Below are 16,128 nucleotides of genomic sequence, written 5' to 3'. Positions count from 1 at the left end.
AACCCATCTAGAACAAAGCCTGGGACGTGACGGGTCTGTAGAGACCTTCCAGAACAGATAAATACAAAAACAGAGATCCTCCACCCACCTACCTGTTTCTCCTGGTCCTGCCAGGGCTTAAATAAAATAACATCCTCCAATCTGTACCCAGCTCCTCCCGCTGGGAATGGAGGACGCCCACCCCAGATCCCGGGGGTGTGCAGTGGGGTCTTACTTTCCTATGCCTGTATTCCCGACCCTCAGGAGGCAGAAGCAAATGGGACTCTACCCACTTGTAAGCCAGCTTCCTTGGTCTAGACTTCCAGCCCATCCAAGACTACATAAGAGATCTGGCCTCAAAGAAAGAAAGGAGAATGAGTTGGAGAAAAGCTGTCACGACCCTCCAAAATCAATATATTTACAGCTTCCTGAGAAGACGGCGATGCTAAAGACTGTGTCTGTCATTGGGGTGAGATGGCTTAACAGGTAAAGGTGCTTTTGCCAAGTCTGAAGACTTTGAGTTGAACCCCAGGGACCCATGTGGTGGAAGGAGAGAGCTCCTGCCTATTGTCCTCTGACTTCCACACCTGTGCCAAGTCATCCATGCAGCCCACACACCCACTCACACACTCAGAATAAACACAAATACAATTTAGCCGAAGGCTAGAGGGTGCTTCTGCCTCTGGGAAACCGCTAATGGTTTTTTTGGCCTCATCAGTAGGATACAGCGCTGGGCGAAATGCAAGCTTTTGTTTCTTCTGTATCTTCCAGATTGACTTCCTAATGGACTCTCCTCATCCAAGGGACCCCAACCCAGTCAATCTATATCATGGTAGGCAGTGTGAAGTTTTACCCCTTTCTCCAGAATCTTTGCTGGACTCCCGTTTCCAGCCTCCCCTTTGTAAGCTGAGAACAGAGCTAAGCAGACACATGATAGGAACAGGGCATGTGTTTTGTCTTGTTTTAATTATTTTATTTATTTATTTAATGTATATGAGTACACTGTAGCTGTCTTCAGACACATCAGATCCCATTACAGATAGTTGTGAGCCACCATGTGGTTGCTGAGAATTGAACTCAGAACCTCTGGAAGAGCAGTCAGTGCCCTTAACCACTGAGCCATCTCTCCAGTCCCCTGAGATGTATTTTTGTTTTTGTTGGAGACAGTGTCTCTTATATCCCATCTTGGACTCAAGCTCTCCAGGCAAGCACTCTTCCAACTGAGTTATGTTCTCAGCCCATGATGGGATAATGCTTGAGAATGATATAATTAAAAAATCCTGGATCTTCCTGTTATTTGAGAAGCAACTAGATTCCTACAGGCTACTGAAGCACAGACGCTCGGTTCATCCACCTTCTAGGAGGAGGAAACTTACAATGAACATTTATATAGTGACGGTGGGGATTGAAACACTATTTACTCTGACTGGAAAGGATCTGTCCCCACCCACTCACAAGCTCACAGTGACAATAATTCATTAGGCCCAGATGTGTCATAGATTTATTGAAAATGATTGTTGTAGAAACCCCAGCCCTCAACATGGATCAGGAACTGGATGACATAGGAGAGGGGTAGAAGCAGGCTCAAGTCTTCCTTATTTTTTGAAGAGTTGAACCAGACCAAGGGTAGATAGAGGAGAAATCTAGAGAGAAGACTGACCTCTCAGCCAGGGAGCCATAATGACAGCACTGGGGCCAGGCTGGGCACAAGAAGCACTGCTGCATGGGGCACAGTCCCAGATGTCATAAAGGAGGCATAAAACTTCACCACGTCCTCATTGGGATTACCCTGGGTTGAGTCAAACCACATCTGGATGCACCGGCCACTCCCTCTGCTATAGTTGCTAACCTTGTAGGAGTGACTCCAGAGACCCTCGCAAAGGCTGGCTGGTGTCGGGAAGTAGTACTCAAACGTGTGACAGGGTGCTGTGTTTGGGCACTTGTTAATGCCTGCAGGCAGAATCATAGTGGGCACAGACATTTAGACCTAGGGTCAAACCTCACCTCTGGTCACCCCAAACATCTTTAATCTCCCCCTTTCCAAACCCTACATTCATCTCGCTACCCCGAGGTCCTTACCTGAGGACCAGTCCCAGCCTTTATGCCAGTCTCTCTTGCAGGTAAAGGAGGTACGACAGGCTTCCCACCACTGGTGACAGTCCTCTTTGCATAAGGGCACATCCAGGAAACGCTCTTTACGCCAACTCTGGTCCACCTAGGTAAAGGAAATGTTGGCAGCTAAAGAGACTGAGCCCAAGGTTAGTTAGCCTTTCTGAAGTGTGTGAAGGAAGCACCCATACTTGCTGGATCCAAGGCCCAAGGTTGGGGGAGCACTCATACAGGCAGGAGTCTTGGATGAAGTGACTCTTACAGGCAGGCTCCATCTTGCCACAGTGATCCCAGTTGAAGTACAGACGGGAGTCATCCTTGTGCAGCTCCTGGCTGGTGTTGACTGAGCAACAGGCATTTTTCTTCCATGGACTACACTAGTTGGGAAAGACACAGGGCTGAGTCCCTTTACCCTACTCTGTCCTGCATGTCACCTTCCAGCCTTGCTTCACCTGGTCCTCACTTCTTCCCTGCTTCACACAGGCTATTCTGTTGAACACTTACCACAAAGGCCCCTCTATCCTAGACCCCCAGAAGTCCCATCTCTAGAGTATGGGATGACTCCTATACTCATCACAGTATAAGAAAGAAGCTAGAGGAGCCTTGTCTTCGAGATAATAGCTCATTTATGAAGCATCTCTCACACTTTATAAAAACTCTTTTCAGCTGGGCATGTTGGCAACATGCCTTGTAATCCCAGAATTCAGGAGGCCGAGGATGGAGGAGGATCATGAATCCAAGAGCAGCCCAGATAGCATTGATGAGACTCTATCTCAAAAACAAATGAAACATACCCATCATGGTGGCACATGCTTACAAAACCAGCACTGGGGAAAAAAAGTAGAGGCAAGAGAATCAGGAGTTCAAGGTCACCCTCAGTCACATCCTGAGTTCAAAATCAGCTTGGGTTGTGTAAGACCCTGTCTCCAAAATACAAACAAACAAACAAACAAAGAATCTTTTAAAACTCTAAAATGGGGCTGGAGAGATGGCTCAGCGGTTAAGACTGGTCTTTCAGCGATTAAGACTGGTCTTCCAGAGGTCCTGAGTTCAAGTCCTAACAACCACATGGTGGCTCACAAAATCCTATAATGGGATCCGATGCCCTCTTCTGGTGTGTCTGAAGACAGCTACAGTGTACTCATATACATAAATTGAATAAATAAATCTTTTTTTTTAATTTTTTTTTTTTAGATTTATTTTATTTATTTATTATATGTAAGTACACTGTAGCTGTCTTCAGACGCACCAGAAGAGGGCATCAGATCTCATTACGGGTGGTTGTGAGCCACCATGTGGTTGCTGGGATTTGAACTTCGGACCTTTGGAAGAGCAGTCGGGTGCTCTTACCCACTGAGCCATCTCACCAGCCCCGAATAAATAAATCTTAAAAAAAAAAAAAAAGATACCACTCCAAAATAAGCCAGGCATGACATGGAACACACACACCTTTAATCCCGGCAGTACAGTTGAGAAACAGAAGGAGCTGACTCTGTGAGTTCGGCACCAGCCTGATAGCTGGTCTACATGGGGTACCAGTCGCTCCATTTGTTCACTTACTCTTTTATTTTATATTTTAGAGACAGGATTTCTCTGTGTAGCCCTGGCTATCTGTCCTGGAACTCTGTAGACCAGGCTGGCCTCAAACTCAGAGATCCCCTGCCTCTGCCTTCTGCGTGCTGGGATCAAAGGTGTGCACCACCACTGGCTTCATTGTTTACAAACAAAACAACAACAACAAAAACAGGCCAACAAGATGACTCAATGAGTGAAGAATGACGCCTGCCACAAAGCCTGATGACCTGAGTTCAACCCCAGACCTACATGGTAGAAAGAACTGACTCCTGAAAGTTCTCTGACCTCCACACATGTACTATATGACACATATGTGTGTTCACATGATTATGCATGTGTGTGTGTGTCACACATATACAGATAGAAAAACACATGTAATAAAGCTCAAATATCATATTCTGTGTTCTTATTTTTATTTTTTTTTACCATTTTAAAAGATTTATGTGTGTACATGAATGTACGTACCAGAAGAGGGCATCAACCCTTCTAGACCTGGTAGGTATGGTACCTCAGAGGTAGTTATGAGCTGCCATGTACATACTGGAAACTGAACTCAGGTCTTCTGCAGCAGCAGTAAGTGCTTGTGACTGCTAAGCCATCTCTCCAGCTCTATGTTCAATACCATATATATACATATATATATATATACACACACACATATGATATATGTATATATCAGTCCTTCTGGGAGAGATATAGCAATCAATAATAAAATGAACTGTTATACAATGAAATAAATAATTACAAATCGGTTTTGCTTTGTTGCTTGCTTGTTTTTGAGGCAGGGTCTTACTCTGTACCCCTGGCTGGCCTAGAACTCAATTTGTAGACTAGGCTGGCTTTGAACACAGAGATCTTGCCTCTGCCTCCTGAGTGTTGGGTTTAAAGGTATGTGCCACCTCACCTGGCCAGGTTTTTGTTTTTAACCTATGATTTTTTTTTCCAGAACATAAAAGAGGATCTAAACATATCTGTGACAAAAAGGCTACATTGAGCTTCTGTCTGTTGGCATAAATGCTTATAGACCACGTGAACTGCCGTCCTCACAGAGGGTCTTCCCACGTATGCATTTGGCACTCTTGAAGAATTGAGGGTAGAAACCATCTCTTTGGTGGTCTTTCACCCTCCAATTTCTAGAGGATCTGTCCACAATCCTACCTGAACCCTACCATAAAATCTAGTCATGTTGGAATCTGGAAAGATGGCTCAGTGGTTAAGAGCACTGGCTGCTCCTGAGTTCAATTCCCAGCACCCACATGGCAGCTCACAAATGTCTGTAACTCCAGTTCTAGAGGATCCAACACATATGTAGGCAAAACACCAATGCTCTCAACAACAACAAAATCAGGTGTGTCTAACCTGTGAGAGTGAGTCCCTGTGCTTCCATAGGCCCTTATTTGAGAGATATAGCGATTATCATCACATGGCCTCTAATTAGAGGCTTCTAATGATCAACTGCTTCATTGCCACCACTATGTCCTCTTCTGGGGACAGCCCTCAGAAAATCACCTCACTACTTTCCACCAAGCCATCTCTGGCAACAAGAGCTCAGGGTGTGGGTGTGTCTGGCTGTTCACTAACCCCACCCTGCCCTCTATCACCCTCCCATCAGGACCACACTCCAGCAGAACCTGGTTATGCAGCTTGTCCTCGGGGCCCGGCTTTGTCTTATGGTGCTTGGCATCCATGCAAACGTTGAGTAGGTCTGTTCTGTCCCGGCCACTGCCTGTTGTTACCATGTAGACCAAAAGCAGGAGTGGTGTCTGTTTCCAGGCCATGTCTTTCTGTCTGTGCAGAGGGAGCTAAAGTTAGGGAGACCTAGAGGGGGGAGGGGCTTCATTTATTCCCTGACTCAGACTCTCTGTCCTTATAGTGAAAGATTAGATCAGTCCCTTCTCCTTCAGCATTCATGTCCTCAGGCTCCCTGAAGCTGGAATAGAGGTCAACAAGAAGACTCTCTTACCCCATGGCCCCATGGCATGGGGGGTGGGGGGGTGGGGTTATAAAAGAAGCAAAGCTTTGCAAGCTAGAGAAGATGGGATGCCCCATGCTTTCATCTTATTTCCAGACTTTATGACACATAGTTAAATAGTTCAGGTCCCTGCTGCTTGCTACCTTGAAAAGGGCCAGGGACACACAGATCCTTCATCCTGTCATGGGAGGTTCTCGGCACTCCACTCTGTATCAGCTGGGTCATCATGTCAGCCTAGAAATCCTGTTAGCCCTGAGGGAGGTGGTGACCCAGCCCTGCCAAGTTCTCCAGATTGGCAGGAGGACCAAGTGACAGCCCACAGGATGGTGTGGTTAGAGGGTACACAAGAAAGAGTGCTGCTTTATAAAGTTTTGCTTCCTCAGTATTTTCCTTTCCTGTTCTCCAAAAGCCATTCTGCCCTGACACCCCATCCTGACAGTGGCATCTGCAGCAAAAGCACCAGACCCAACCGAAACCTCTCAAAAGGAAACACACAAAACAAATCCAGCTGCAATTAGTGGGACACGCCTGCAACCCCAGTACATGGAGGACGGGAAGGGGGAAGGCTTGTGGGGTTTAGGCCAATCTGTGATACATAGTGAGAATTTGTCCCCCTACCCCAAAAAATAATGACCTAAAGAACCGAAGGAGCCGGGCTATGGTGGCGTACGCCTTTAAACCCAGCACTTAGGAAGCAGAGGCAGGCAGATTTCTGAGTTGGAGGCCAGCCTGGTCTACAGAGTGCGTTTCAGGACAGCCAGGGCTACACAGAGAAATCCTGTCTCGGAAAAACAAGACAAAAACAAAACAAAACAAAAAACAAACAAAAAGAACTGAAGGACAGTATAAAATCTCTTGGATCTGGCAAGATGTATTAGCATGTTAAGACACTTGCCATCAAATCTAATGACCTGAGTTTAATCCCTGGAACCTATGTGGTAGCAGTAAAGAGCTGAATCCCCACGTACACTTACTTATACATACATACATACATACATACATACATACATACACAAACACAGCCAATCAACTATTCATTCAATAATATAATGTGAGAAGTTTTTAGATGTTTGAATTTTGACTGAGAGATATGTTCCTTCTTAGCACAAACCTGCCAAGTCCCCCATATGTCCTCGTCATCCTCTCCCCACATGGAAGATCTTACCTCAATGTCCTTAGCTTCTAGGAACGCACATAGGGGGGTATCCGAGTTGGCCTCTCCCTAGGTCAGACTCTGGGTAGTCTCCAGTCTTTGTCCACAGCCCCACATAGAAGTTTTGGTAAGCACGGAATAAAATATCCCCATTCAGCACTTGCTTTCTTCCTTCTCTGGTTGACTCCACCCTGTTCTGGGCTCCCATGAGTCATTTGGTCTAGTCTTTGCTGTTTTCATTCATCTCTTCACTTTAATTTTTTTATTATTTTTACTTATGTACATGTGCCATGTGTCTATGGATGTCCGTGATGGTCAGACGAGGGCATGGGATCCACTGGAGCTGGAATTACAGGTGGTTGTGAGCCACGCTAACTGAACACTAGGGACCAAATCTCTAGCCCTGTGGAAAAGTAGGATGTGCTCATGACTGTTGAAGCACTATCCCTTCAGCCCTTTCCTCTTGTTGAGTTGCTCACTCCAGGATTCACACACTCCACAACCACTAGCATCTGGACAACTGCCCATCCCAAGCGAATCTGAAGTGTACTCAGGGTGGTTCCTGTGACAAGGCTAGCCATATAGAGGTACACCCCAGCTGAGGGGAAGCCAGGCTGACAGAGGTACACCCTAGCTGAGGGGAAGCCAGGCTGACAGAGGTACACCCCAGCTGAGAGGAAGCTGGCTGTAAGGTCATACCAATAGGGCCCTGTGAGAGATCTCAGGAGTCACCAGACCTTACCAGGTTGTAATTGGCTTCCCAGAACATTTTTGAGAAATACACATGTAAAAGCTTGATGCATCCTGCATAGGCTTAAATGATTTCTGTCAACTTACATTGGGAGTGGACGTGGATAGAAGTTGACAGATTCTCTCTGGGATACGGAAAAACTTAAATTGTCTTTAGTGTGATAATAACAATATCTCAACCATTTACATTATTATCATTATTATTTTGGTTTTCAAGACATGGTTTCTCTGTGTGATTCTGGCTACCCTGGAACTCACTCTGAAGACCAGGCTGGCCTTGAACTCAGAGATCTACCTGCCTCTGCCTCCCTAGTGCTAGGACTAAAGGTGTATGTCACCACTTCTTGCTATTTATTTTTATTTTAAATGTATGAGTATTTTGTCTAAATGTGTGTGTCTTAGTTAGGGTTTCTATTGCTATGAAGAGAAACCATGACCATGGCAACTCTTATAAGGAAACACTGGGGCTGGCTTACAGGTTCAGAGGTTCAGTCCATTGTCATCATGCTGGGAAACATGGCAGCATGAAGACAGACATGGTGAAGGAAAAGGGGCTGAGAGTTTTATATGCCTTTAAAAAAGAGATTTATTTATTTATTTATTTATTTATTTATTTATTTATTTATTCTATATAAGTACACTGTAGCTGTCTTCAGATACCCCAGAAGAGGGAGTCAGATCTCGTTACGGATGGTTGTGAGCCACCATGTGGTTGCTGGGATTTGAACTCAGAACCTTCAGAAGAGCAGTAGGGTGCTCTTACCTGCTGAACCATCTCACCAGCCCAAGTTTTGTTTTTGTTTTTTTAGATATTATTTATTTAATGTATATGGGTACACTGTAGCCATCTTCAGACACACCAGAAGACGGCATCAGATCCCATTACAGATGGTTGTGAGCCACCATGTGGTTGCTGGGAATTGAACTCAGGACCTCTGGAAGAACAGTCAGTGCTCTTAACCACTAAGCCACATCTCCAACCTTATTTTTATATATAAAATATGTATATTGCTGGGCGTGGTGGCACACGCCTTTAATCCCAGCACTCAGGGGACAGAGGCAGGTGGATTTCTGAGTTCGAGTCCAGCCTGGTCCACAAAGTGAGTTACAGGACAGCCAGGGCTATACAGAGAAACTCTGTCTCAAAAAACAAAAACAAATGTATATTATTTCTGTGCGTGCACACACACATATGTGTGTGCGCTCTATCTGCATGGACACCTGCGTGCCAGAAGAGGGCACTAATCACATTACAAATGGTTGTGAGTCACCATATGTTGCTGAGAATTGAACTCAGCACCTCTGAAAGAGCATCCAGTCCTGGTAACCGGTAAGGCATCTCTCTGACCCTGAGTTCTACATCTTGATCCACAGGTAGCAAGAAAAAAAAAAGTGGGGCTGGTGAGATGGCTCAATGGATAAGAACACTGACTCTTCTACCAAAGGTCCTGAGTTCAAATCCCAGCAACCACATGGTGGCTCACAACCACCCGTAGTGAGAGTTGTTGCCCTCTTCTGGTGCATCTGAAGTCAGCTACAGTGTACTTACATATAATAATAAATAAATCTTTTTTTTTTAAAGTGGCTTGACCCTCTTCTTTTTTAAAGAATTATTTATTTGCCGGGTGTGGTGGCACACATTTAATCCCAGCACTCGGGAGGCAGAGGCAGGCAGATCTCTGAGTTCGAAGCCAGCCTGGTCTACAAAGTGAGTTCCAGGACAGCCAGGGCTACACAGAAAAACCCTGTCTCGAAAAACAAACAAAAAAACCAACAAAAAATAATTATTTATTTGGGGGCTAGAGAGATAGCTTAACAGTTAAGAGCACTGACTGCTCTTCCAGCGGTCCTGAGTTCAAATCCCAGCAACCACATGATGGCTCACAACCATCTATAATGAGATCTGATGCCCTCTTCTGGTGTGTCTGAAGACAGCTACAGTGTACATATATATAATAAATAAATAAATCTTTAAAAAATTTTTAAAGGTTTGTTTATTTTTTTATTTTGTGTATATGAATACACTGTCGCTGTCATCGGGCATCAGATCTTGTTACAGATGGTTGTGAGCCACCACGTGGTTGTTGGGATTTAAACTCAGGACCTCCTGTAGTGGCACTCCCTATGGGTCAAGTGTTACAACATATGAGTCTATGGGGACCATTCCTATTCAAAACTCTACAACATGTATGTGTATTACAGACCTGTAGTGCCCTCAGAGACCAGGAGAGGGTACAGGATACCCTGAAAATGCGGTGAAAGACCGTTGCAAATTGACAAGTGGTTTCTAGGAGTCCAAGAGAGCCCTCTGCAAAAGCAGCAGGCCATCTTAAGCACAAGCCATCCTTCTAGCGTCATAACTCTTCACAGCTATATTGACCCTGAGTTTTCACGTCACTTTGGAGCCCAATCACCCAAACTTTTGCATTCCACAGAACTGAGACTCTAGAGCTAGACCTGGAGGTGCACACCTATAATCACAGCTCCTCAGGAGGCTGAAGCAGGGGAACACAAGTCCAAGACCAGTCTGGGTTACAGAGAGAGTCAAGATCAGCATGGGAAACTTAGTGAAACTCTGGTCTCAAAATGAACACTAAAAAGAGGGCTACGGATATAGTTCAGTAGTGAGGCCACAGATTCAATCCTCCATACCTTCGTGTGTGTGTGTGTGTGTGTGTGTGTGTGTGTGTGTGTGTGCGCGCGCGCGCGCGCGCGCGCGCGCGCGCGCGTGCAGGATCATATCTACTGTAAATATCAAAAGTATAGCATAGGGGTGGCACACGCCTTTAATCCCAGCACTCAGGAGGCAGAGGCAGGCAGATTTCGGAGTTCGAGGCCAGCCTGGTCTACAAAGTGAGTTCCAGGATAATCAGGGCTATACAGAGAAACCCTGTCTCGAAAAAAAACAAAAAACAAACAAACAAACAAAAAAGTATAGCATAGTAAGCCAGGCATGGTAGTACATAAGACCCTGTCTCAAAACAAACAACAAAAACCATGAAAGGACTGGAGAGTTGTTCTCCAGGTAAAAGAGCCACTCACGTCCGATGACCTCAGTTTGGTCTCCAGAAGCAGAATGGAAGAAGAAAACAGACTCCTAACAGTTGTCTCCTCTCCTCCACATATACGTGTGTGCTTACCTAGTAAATAAAAATAAGGACATGTAATTCATTTTCATGTATATTCATTGTCAGTTTACAGGTATATAGCTCACCCTGGGGTAGTGTTATATTCAGTAAGCAGGACAATCATGATGTTGAGTCCAACCTTGGCCATGTAATGACCTCTTCTCAGAATGGGGGCAGGGAAGCTGGAAAAATTGCTTAGCATAGCAGAGTACTTCCTGCTCTCCCAGAGGACCCAGCAGGCTTCCCAGCTCTGGGGGGATGGCCTTTGAAGGCACCAAACTTATGTATGTGCCTGTGTGTGTGTGTGTGTATGCCTGCCTCTGTGTGTGTGTGTGCCTCTGTGTGTGTGTGTGTACCTCTGTGTGTGTGCCTCTGTGTGTGTGTGTATGCCTCTGTGTGCATGTGTGTGCTTCCGTATGTGTGTGTGTGCCTCTGTGTGTGTGTGTGTGTGTGTGTGTGTGTGTGTGTGTGTCCAGGAACTCACTGTACGGATCAGGCTGGCCTTGAGACATTACAGTTTTGATCCTCTTAGCTATTCCCACCTCAACCCAGTGCCATGATTGCAGGTCCTGAACCACATGAATTTCCTCCCTTTTTTCTAATAATATAATCAAATGATTTGGGATATTAAGTCTTAACTTTCTTCCCCAGGATAAATCCCACTTGGTATTAGACTGAAATACTTTGGACATACTGGAGAATTGGTTTCTAGTATTCTGTTGAGAAGATTGGCAACCTTATTAATGGAGGATACTGGTCCTCAGTTTCCCTTCTCTCTGATGTCTTTGTCCAGTTTCGTATCAGGATAATACGAGGACAACACATTGCTCATCTACTTATTTGGAAGAGTTTCTGAAATGCTGTATGTTTGTATGTGTCATAATTGGTTCTTTTCTGAGATTGGTACTGAGATTTGAACCCAGGTCCTCACATATACAAGGCAAACAAACACTAAAGTCTACAGAGCGAGTTCCAGAGCAACCAGATATACTCAGAGAAACTCTGTCTCAAAAAACCAGAATACCAAAAGAAGAAGGAGAAGGGGAGGGGTAGGAGGGGGGAAGAGAAGGAAGAGGAGGTTGGAGGAGGGGAAGAAGGAGGAGGAAGAAGAGGAGGGGGAGGAGGAGGAGGAAAGAAGAGGAGGAGGAGGAAGAGGAGGAGGAGAATCATCCTCACACCATTGTCATCATCATCTGTACCTCTGGAGACTATAGCTCAGGAGTAGAGTGCATGACCTTCTGTCCTCCTCAAGCACCAGGCATTCACATGGTACACAAACACATATGCTGGAAAACACACATGCTGCCAAAATAAAATAAGAATAAATAAAACTTAAAAAGAGAGACAGAGCCGGGCATGGTGGCGCACGCCTTTAATCCCAGCACTTGGGAGGCAGAGGCAGGCGGATTTCTGAGTTCGAGGCCAGCCTGGTCTACAAAGTGAGTTCCAGGACAGCCAAGGCTACACAGAGAAACCCTGCCTCGAAAAAAAAAAAAAAAAAAAAAAAAGAGAGAGAGACAGACAGACAGACACTAAGAAAGGTTTTATGTGAATGCAACATCTGGGCTTTTGCAGAGATAGCTTCTACTGACTACCTGTGTTTGTATATACCCCCTCCCTTTTTTTTTCTGTTGAAAACTAATAAGATAATTAATTGGGCAAAAGCAGTTTGCACTGCCTTTGCGGTTCTTCCTGACAGTGCTGGCTGGCCTGAGGATCCCTGAAGTTCAGAGTCTTCCTGGGGCTTCCCTAGACATGTGGGTTACTGAACGTCTGTGGACTTCTTTTTTTTTTTTGGTTTTTTTTTTTTTTTGATTTTCGAGACAGGGTTTCTCTGTGTAGCCCCTGCTGTCCTGGAACTCACTCTGTAGACCAGGCTGGCCTCGAACTCAGAAATTCGCCTGCCTCTGCCTCCCGAGTGCTGGGATTAAAGGCGTGCGCCACCACGCCCCCCAGTCTGTGGATTTCTAGATTCCCAGGGTCACACTAAATGTTTCTGTAGCCATCTCACCCCCTTAAGTCTTTTGTTTGGCCTCATGTTTACCTTATCCTCATTCCTGCTTTTGACAGCTGGAAGGTCAATTTATGGTTGTACATACATTGATGGTTTGTACAAACACTATAGAATTGTTCACTATGTGAACCACAAGTCAGGTCAAATAAAGACTAGCCTTGTGAATGGTGGCTAATTTTACTTATTTTTTATTTATCTTGAGACAGGATCTCACTATATTGCCAAGGCTGGTCTCAAATTCCCAAATTTAACCAATCAAGAAGACAGGACTTCATGCACTGGCCATGGCACCTAGAATGAAGGGGACTTTTAAAGGGGACAGCAGGCGGGTTGAGGATCATGAACTGTCCTTAGACAGGGGAGACTCCAAACCCATTCTGCCCCCTCTAGTGGCTGCCAGGATGTTACCACAGCAATGGCACTAAGACTTGATTTTTTGAGCTTCCAAAACACAAACAAACAAGAAACAAGTAAAACTGCCTTCCTACTGAGACTCACTATTCCTACTGAGATTTGGCCATTTTTCTTTCTTTTTTATTTAAGACTTGAAATTTTCTATGTAGATGTGTGTGTGTGTGTGTGTGTGTGTGTGTGTGTGTGTGTGTAGCACAAATTCCTGATACCAATTTCTGTCTCAGTTGCTTCCCATAGCTGTGATAAAGACCATGATCAAAAGCACCTTGGTGAGGAAAGGGTTATTTCATTTTACAAAGTCCATTTGTCATCATAAAGTGAAGTCAGGGTAGGAACTAAAGTCAAGAATTCAATCTGGGAAGCTGGAGAGATGGCTCAGCGGTTAAGAGCTCCAACTGTACTTCTGAAGATCCTGAGTTCAAATCCCAGCTGGTTCACAACCATCTGAATGAGATCTGATGCCCTCTTCTGGTGTGTCTGAAGACAGCTACAGTGTACTTACATATAATAATAAATAAATCTTTAAAAAAAAATTCAATCTGGGATGGTGGAGGGGTGCTGTTTACTGGCTTGCCCTCCAAAGCTTGCTCAGTTGGCTTTTTTATACAGCCTAGGACCACCAAGCCAGGGATGTGTATGTGTGTGCACCACAAGCATACCTCATGCCCTCAGATATAAGAAAAGGACATTAGATTTCCTGGAACTGGAATTATAGATGTTTATGAGCCACCATGTGGGTGCTGGGAACTGAACCAGGTCCTCTGCAAGAGCAGCCAGTGTTCTTATTCACTGTTGTAGATGAGCCAGAGATAAGCAATCTATTGTCCAGGCCCTAATATTTTCTTGAGACAGGGTCTCCCTGTATAGTCCCAGTTGGCCCATAATTCTCTATGTAGACCAGGCTATCCTCTGCTCCACCATACCTGGCTCCCCGCAGCCATATTTTTGAAAATGGGTTAATTTCAAGAGTTCTGGAAAATCTGATGCTAACACTTGCTGGGGGCCTTGCGGCTTTGGGGGAGGATTGGATTCTCAGGTGTCCTTCTCTGTCCTTCGAGGAGTGTTAGCTCAGATTACTTCTATTTTAAGAAGTATAAAGCTTTCAATGATATTGGTAGCCCACAGTGTAGTCTATTCTTAACACGAAGAAATACAAGTAGTTTTGTTTCCTGTGTGTTTTCCCCTGACTACAGCGTTTGCGTCCTTACGCAACCTAAAAGTGAACTCTCACTTCTCAAAAAAATCTGTTATTTTTTAGTTTTCTTTTCTTTCTTTCTTTTTTTCTTTTCTTTTCTTTTCTTTGTGTGTGTGTGTGTGTGTGTGTGTCTTGTGTCAAGTTCTCAGATCATGCTTTAACATAATCCAGTGGGAGGGCTCCCCACTTTTTTAGAAGTGACAACTGTTTATTTGTGTGTTTGTTTTGCTTGGGATTGAGCTCAAGGATTTATGTATGTTAAAGTTCTATCACTCAATTATATACAGCTGGGTGCAGTGGCACACACCTTTAATCCCAGCACTCAGGAAGCAGAGATAGCTGGATCTCTGTGAGTCTACACAGTGAGTCCCATGACAGCCAGGGCTACAGAGAACCCCCCTCCCATCTCAAAACAAACAAACAAAAAACAGGGGTGCTCCCTTTAATCCCAGCACTCAGGAGGCAGAGGCAGGTGGATTTCTGAGTTCAAGGCCAGCCTGGTCTACAGAGTAAGTTCCAGGACAGCCAGAGCTACACAGAGAAACCCTGTCTCAAAAAACAAAAAACAAATAAACAAAACAACAACAACGACAAAAGTAATAATAAGGGAGCAGGAGAGATGGCTCAGTGGTTAAGACCACTGACGGCTCTTCCAGAGGTCCTGAGTTCAAATCCCAGTAACCACATGGTGGCCCACAACCATCTGTAATGGGATCCAGTGCCCTCTTCTGGTGTGTCTAAATACAGACACTGTACTCATATACATTAAATAAACAAATCTTTAAATATTTTTAGGGCTGGTGAGATGGCTCAGTGGGTAAGAGCACCCGACTGCTCTTCCAAAGGTCCAGAGTTCAAATCCCAGCAACCGCATAGTGGCTAACAACCATCCGTAACGAGATCTGGTGCCCTATTTTGGAGTGTCTGAAGACAGCTACAGTGTACTTACATATAATAAATAAATCTTAAAAAAATATATATATATTTTTAAACAAACAAAAGAATGTAGTAGTAATTTTCCGGGGATGGTGCTCAGAGGTCTTCAGGCTAGTCAGTCCTATCTGTGATATATCACTGTAGGCTTTCCTACTGCACAGCCTCTAACAAAACTAGGCTGGATGGTTGACCTTTACTCCCAAAAAGCTGAGAAAGCACCTAAATCCACATGCAGTGTGTGCCCAGGCAGACTGTGAGGGGTTCGTGCTGTGAGGCCCAAAGTCCTCATAAGCTGGTCTAAGACAAAGAAGTGTGTCAACAGGGCCTATGGCTGGTCTATGTGTGACAAGTGTGTCCGTGACAGCATCAAGTGGGCTTTCCTTACTGAGGAGCAGAAAATCGTTGTGAAGGTGTTGAAGGCACAAGCCCAGAGTCAGAAAGCAAAAGAAATATGCAGCTTTTTTAAGTAATAAAAATCAAGACTTGGTCTATGGAAAAAAAGGAAAGAAAAGGAAAGAAAAGAAAAGAATGTAATAATAAGTTGGTTAAATTGGATGAGAAGTCTTCTTCCTCTTTTTTTTTTTTTTTGTTTTGTTTTGTTTTTCAAGACAGGATTTCTCTGTGTAGCCCTGGCTGTCCTAAAACTCATTCTGTAGACCAGGCTAGCCTCAAACTCTCAGAGATCTACCTGATTCTGCCTCCAGAGAGCTGGAGTTAAAGGCATGAGCCACTACTACCTGGCCTCTATTTGCTCTGATACTGGAAATTATCAATAGGTGGTTTCTCGTCTCTCTTCCAGTCTATCTAAAGATTCCTCCCACAGTTTACTGACAGGAAGCAGACTCATGCAACTGACATCACTGCCTTAAACTAACACTTGGATGAATCAAACTCTTTGAGGCC

At 44.7% G+C, this 16,128-nt stretch overlaps 1 protein-coding gene and 1 pseudogene across 1 annotated transcript; one reads left to right on the top strand and one right to left on the bottom strand.

The window, feature by feature from the left end:
- Positions 1-1,149: 1,149 nt before the first annotated feature.
- On the bottom strand, positions 1,150-6,941 carry Folr2 (folate receptor beta). Its single transcript, XM_021166091.3, has 5 exons — positions 6,801-6,941; positions 5,295-5,451; positions 2,280-2,465; positions 2,059-2,194; positions 1,150-1,929 (listed from the first exon to the last, which is right to left on the bottom strand). Exons 2-5 carry the CDS (start codon positions 5,439-5,441, stop codon positions 1,643-1,645), a joined length of 756 nt encoding a protein of 251 aa, XP_021021750.1. The 5' UTR covers positions 5,442-5,451; positions 6,801-6,941; the 3' UTR covers positions 1,150-1,642.
- Positions 6,942-8,062: 1,121 nt separating this feature from the next.
- On the top strand, positions 8,063-15,695 carry LOC147002921 (large ribosomal subunit protein eL34 pseudogene; annotated as a pseudogene).
- The last annotated feature ends 433 nt before the right edge of the window (positions 15,696-16,128 follow it).

This window comes from Mus caroli, unplaced genomic scaffold (genome assembly GCF_978045245.1).
Source record: "Mus caroli unplaced genomic scaffold, Mus_caroli_1 scaffold_8, whole genome shotgun sequence".
NCBI lineage: Eukaryota > Metazoa > Chordata > Mammalia > Rodentia > Muridae > Mus > Mus caroli.
Note: the sequence above shows the minus strand (reverse complement) of the source record. Positions and strands in the feature narration are given on the sequence as shown.